General features: G+C 56.3%; 1 protein-coding gene across 1 annotated transcript; it reads left to right on the top strand.

The window, feature by feature from the left end:
* Window positions 1-8: 8 nt before the first annotated feature.
* RFXANK (regulatory factor X-associated ankyrin-containing protein) lies at window positions 9-4,708 on the top strand (the record flags this gene model as incomplete). Its single annotated transcript, XM_009699760.1, has 9 exons — window positions 9-78; window positions 311-388; window positions 1,096-1,176; window positions 1,567-1,632; window positions 1,808-1,908; window positions 2,932-3,057; window positions 3,576-3,642; window positions 3,878-3,958; window positions 4,328-4,708. Coding segments are annotated over 9 exons (729 nt in total), but the record flags the coding sequence as incomplete, so codon positions are not given.
* Window positions 4,709-4,772: the final 64 nt, after the last annotated feature.

Here is a 4,772-nt window from a genome sequence, read left to right as displayed (position 1 = left end):
GGGACACGGGGGACAGCGACGCTCCCCCGGGGCATCTGTGGCCGGACCAGGACGTGCCACGCTTGGACCACGGGGATGGTGAGTGCTGGGGGTGACAGGGCGGTGGGAGCCAAGACGGGGCATGTGCAGACCCGGGATCCTGCATCATCTCTGCCCCTGTAAACTGGGATCAACGTGCCCTCCGCCCTGGGTTTGGGGTGCATGTGGGGTGTTTGCTGTGCTGGTTGGGCCTCTTTGTGCTGTGTGTGGAGCCCAGCCTGCTCCCCAACGAGTGGCACCAAGGTCCCTAACAGCCACCCTGGTTTCACAGGTGGAGCAGACACTCTCATGAAGCCCTCGACTGCCTCGATGGACAGGCAGAGGAGCACCGAGTTCTCGGCCCTTGACAGTGAGTGTTGCAGAGCCTGGTGCTCACAGATGCTCAGGCACAGCCCCCCCAGTAGGAGACAGGCGTGGGAGAGGTCATCTGGGTCACTCATCCCACAAAGGCAGCTAGAAAAAAAGTCTTTTACTGCTGCCGGTCCCTCTCATAATGTAGCAAGGCCAAGTCTGAATCCAGACCTTGGTGATGATTCGTGCCAGCAGTGAGAGGTCGCTGCAGCTCCATGCAGTGGAACTGGAGACGGCAAACTCTTTTCATGTACTTTCCTAATTAAACTACAAATCGCTTGTTGAAAACACATTGAGATTTCTAAGTGGAGCTCTTCAAGGGTAGGAAATATGAGGATGAACTTGAGTGCATCCCCTAGGCTGTCCTCTGCAGTATATCGTGTGCAATTATGCCATTAATGCCAGATCCCTGCCTCCCGCAGTGCCCCAGATGGACCCTGCCCCTCCTCGGGCAGCTGTTCGTGCTGTTTTATCTTCCCTGCTCAGCTGTTGGTCCCTGTGCACTGGTCAAACCTCAGTCTCCAGGCTCTTTACTTGCAAGGGAATAATTCCTTTTTTTGCAGGACTTGGTTTTTGCCAGGGACAGGAGGGAACGGCTTCAGATAAGGTGCATGAGACCTGAGCTTTCACGAGGCCTCAAGTCAGTGTTGTTCCTCCCTGTGCACGGAGGAGACGTGCCCTGACCCTCTCCTCTCACTGGAACAGGTTTCCCCCTGAAGCACTCGAACACGCTGACGAACAGGCAGCGAGGCAACGAGGTCTCGGCCCTCCCAGCCACGCTGGACAGTGAGTACCGCCGGGCAGAGCAGGACAGCGATTTCCGCCGGGCAGAGCAGGCTGCGCGTCTCAGACGCAGATGTAGATGGGATGTGGAGGGAACAGAGGGACAGCACGATGGGATCCTCTCTCTGTCTCCTGCTGCCACGTTCACTGCCCACTGGAGCAGCCTTTTACGCTGCTCCCTCCAATGCCATTGCTCTTGGCACTCGCCGTGGCCAGCTGTCCCTGCCGCTGAATGGCAGAAGGGTGTTGTTTACACATTGGGCTTTTTGGGGGCTCAGACGAGGGGCTGGCCGGTTCCCACCTGCCCAGGCTTGCAGGGACCCACCTGCAGATAGTGGGTGCTGAGCTGGGGAAACATTCTGTCCTGATGGGTGAATTCTTTCTGTCCCCCAGCATTGTCCATCCACCAGCTTGCTGCCCAAGGTGAGCTCAGCCAGCTGAAAGAACACCTTCGGAAAGGTATGTGTCTGTTTGGGTTCTCACCCCAGATCATGCAGAGCCCTGCCAGGTCATAGCATGCCCTCTGATAAACCCTCAGCTTAGTTTTACAGCCTTTGCTGGGTTTACGGGGAGGACAGGGAGCAGAGGGGGCTTTACCCTTCCTATTTACTACGTCTCATCCATGTCTGTGCAGGCGAGAACTTGGTAAATAAACCTGATGAGAGAGGTTTCACGCCGCTGATCTGGGCTGCAGCCTTCGGAGAGATCGAAACGGTCCGTCACCTGCTGGAATGGGTAAGGCCATGCTCACGCAGCACCTCGTTAACAGGAGACTTCCCATCTCCAATTCCGGTGGCTGCCAAATTGTTCAGTACCGTCCTGATACCATCTCAGCCGATCTTTCCCGTGGCACCAAACAGGACACGTTTGCAGAGCTAACGGCTCAGACACTGTCGGATGCTACTCCCCATTGGGCTGTGAGCTAAGTCAGGAGCATGAAGAGCCTTATCTCACAGCTAGCAATAACTGTTTGTAATTAAATATCTGCTTATTGGTAATTTGAGATCAGGCTTATCACTTGGGCCCTGTAATCTGCCAGCGAATGTGCTCACCGAGGTATCGTTGCAGTTAATGAACTCATTGCTGCATCGTCCTTCAGTGCCGGGCTTGTAGTAAAGGACTGTCTGGGGGTGAGCAGGAACCAGATCCTCCCGCGCTCTGGATCAAGCTGCTCCTGAAAGCTCCGTCCCACATCCATGTGTATCCAAGGATTACCAAGAACTCACACCTCATAAGCACTGGCCAAACTCTGTCTTTGTTACTGTATTAGCAGCAAAACTACAATGCATTACCAGAGAGACAAACAGAACCCAAAATAAACGAGGTGATACATCGATAAAGGATATATATGAAGTCCAGGAGAGGTCTGTGGCTGGCAGGGCTCGGAGGACAGGGAGGTTTTCTATGTACATCAGTAACAAAAGAGACGGTGGATACTGTGCAGGCATCCCGACAGGGCCGGTAACGCTGTTACTAGTGCTGGGAAAGAGGGCTGAGTAACAGGAACCATCAGGCTTAGTTTACTGACACTGGAGAAGGGCTTTTAAGTCCTCACCTGAGATGTTTGATGATGATTAAGATATGCCCGGTAAGGACTTTGGTAAGGAGAGGTCACTGGGAATGTGTGAGCTGTCTCTGTCCCATCGGGCTGTCAGAACCTGGCTCCACGATCAGCCCCCCTGGGGTACCCAGCAAGGCTGTGCTGAGCACCCCAGGTCCCTCTTCACCCATCGGGGCTAACGCCTGTGCCGTCCCCAGGGTGCTGACCCCCACGCGCTGGCGAAGGAGCGGGAGAGCGCCCTGTCCCTGGCAAGCATGGGCGGCTACACCGACATCGTCGTCATGCTGCTGGAGAGGAACGTGGACATCAACATTTATGACTGGGTGAGTGCCACCAGGCACAGGCTGCTGCGGGGACCACGCCAGCGCTGGGAGCGACACCAAGCCCTGGAGGGAGCTCCGCAAAGCTCATTTTAAAAAGCAGCGGCGAATTCACATCGTTCTGGGCCGAGTTAGCAGCAATGCCTTTCTCCTAGACGCTTCCCAGGCTCGCAGCACTCATTTGCCTACTCGTGCATTTGTTTCGAGAAATTAACCTGGATAATAATTTTAAATGGTTTCCTCAGTTGTTCACACTGGTGATGTTACCAGCCACAAGGAAACAGCGCTCAGTACTTAAGGTTGTCTTTAAAATTACACAATTTAAAAGTTACTATATTGCGTACAGAGAATAAAAACTCTGCAGAGCAGCTCTGCGAGAAAACATCCATCCCTGAGCTGGGACAGGGGGGAAAGGGGATCCCAGCGGGTCAGGGACCTACTGCTCTTGGAGAAGCAGGAGCTGTGTCAGCACAGCCCCACGCAGGGCCAGCAATGACACAGCCCCTTCCCTTTCCCTGCAGAACGGCGGCACTCCTCTGCTCTACGCCGTGCGCGGCAATCACGTCAAGTGTGTCGAGGCCCTACTAGGTAACGGGGAAGATCTGCACTTAGTCCTTGGCCTCGAATCGCTGCTTGTTGGTAACCGCCTCGGGGAGAGAGCGTGACATGCCTGGGGGGAGAAACTGAGCAGCCCCCTTGTCACGGGGGGCTGCCCAGCCAGGACAGGCACTTTTTGGGGGTCCCCTCACCCTGTGCCTGACCCAGAGGGAATGCCGTGTCGGTATGGGAGCGCCATGCCCTGATCTCCACTGCCTGCTTGCAGCTCGCGGTGCTGACCTGACGACGGAGGCAGATTCTGGCTACACCCCGATGGATCTGGCTGTGGCCCTGGGACACAAGAAAGGCAAGTGTCCCCTCTGTGCCTGGCAGGGAGCCCTGCCTTCCCTCCCTGGAAAGCTTCCAGGCAATTCCCAGCTTCCAACCCTGCTTGGGGCTTGCTTTGACCTTCCACAACAGCTCCTTGCTCTGCCATGCAGAGAAACCGAGCCAGAGAAATCAAGATGGGACCCGTTCCCCTTGCTCCCCCTCCAAACTAGAGCTGTGCTGGAGATAGGGCTGGGCCAGGGGAGATGGGGACAGGCCCCTGGAGAAAGGGGTTTTCCAGCCTCCCACTGGAAAACGGGAGCAAAACGGTGACCAGGCCCTGCTCGCAGCGGTACTGGCTTCTCACGGGCTTGGCTTCCCTGGGTTTCACTTCCCTCCCCTCCGTTAGTCCAACAGGTTATCGAAAATCACATCCTCAAGCTGTTTCAGAACAAGGAGCTGGAGTGATGCGGTAGCTCGCACTGCGCTGCTGCTTCTCCCGGCCGACGCAGGGCTCTCTTCTGGGACCACCGGGGCCTCACCCAGCCATCCCGAAACAGGCAGCGGCACGATGCTTCAAGCAAGGAGCACACGGAGGAAGCCGGGAACTGCCTGCCCTCGGTGGATCGATGCCTTTCCCGGAGGGTGGCACGGCCACAGTGCCTCGCACCCGGGGACACTCATTCCTCAGGACAGCTGCATTTCTGCCCTGTCCGGCCTCGGCTGCTTCGTGCGTGTGTGCATTTGGGTATCGCATTATTGGAAGTAAACTCTAAAGCAGCCGTGTGGAGCCCTGTCCGTTGCCTCGGCCTGTCACAACTGCCAGTCCCCGATCCCAGCACCAGCTGCTGGGG

The sequence above is a fragment of the Cariama cristata genome, unplaced genomic scaffold (assembly GCF_000690535.1).
Source record: "Cariama cristata isolate BGI_N322 unplaced genomic scaffold, ASM69053v1 scaffold38784, whole genome shotgun sequence".
In the NCBI taxonomy this organism is placed as follows: domain Eukaryota; kingdom Metazoa; phylum Chordata; class Aves; order Cariamiformes; family Cariamidae; genus Cariama; species Cariama cristata.
This window is presented reverse-complemented; position numbering and strand designations above follow the sequence as displayed.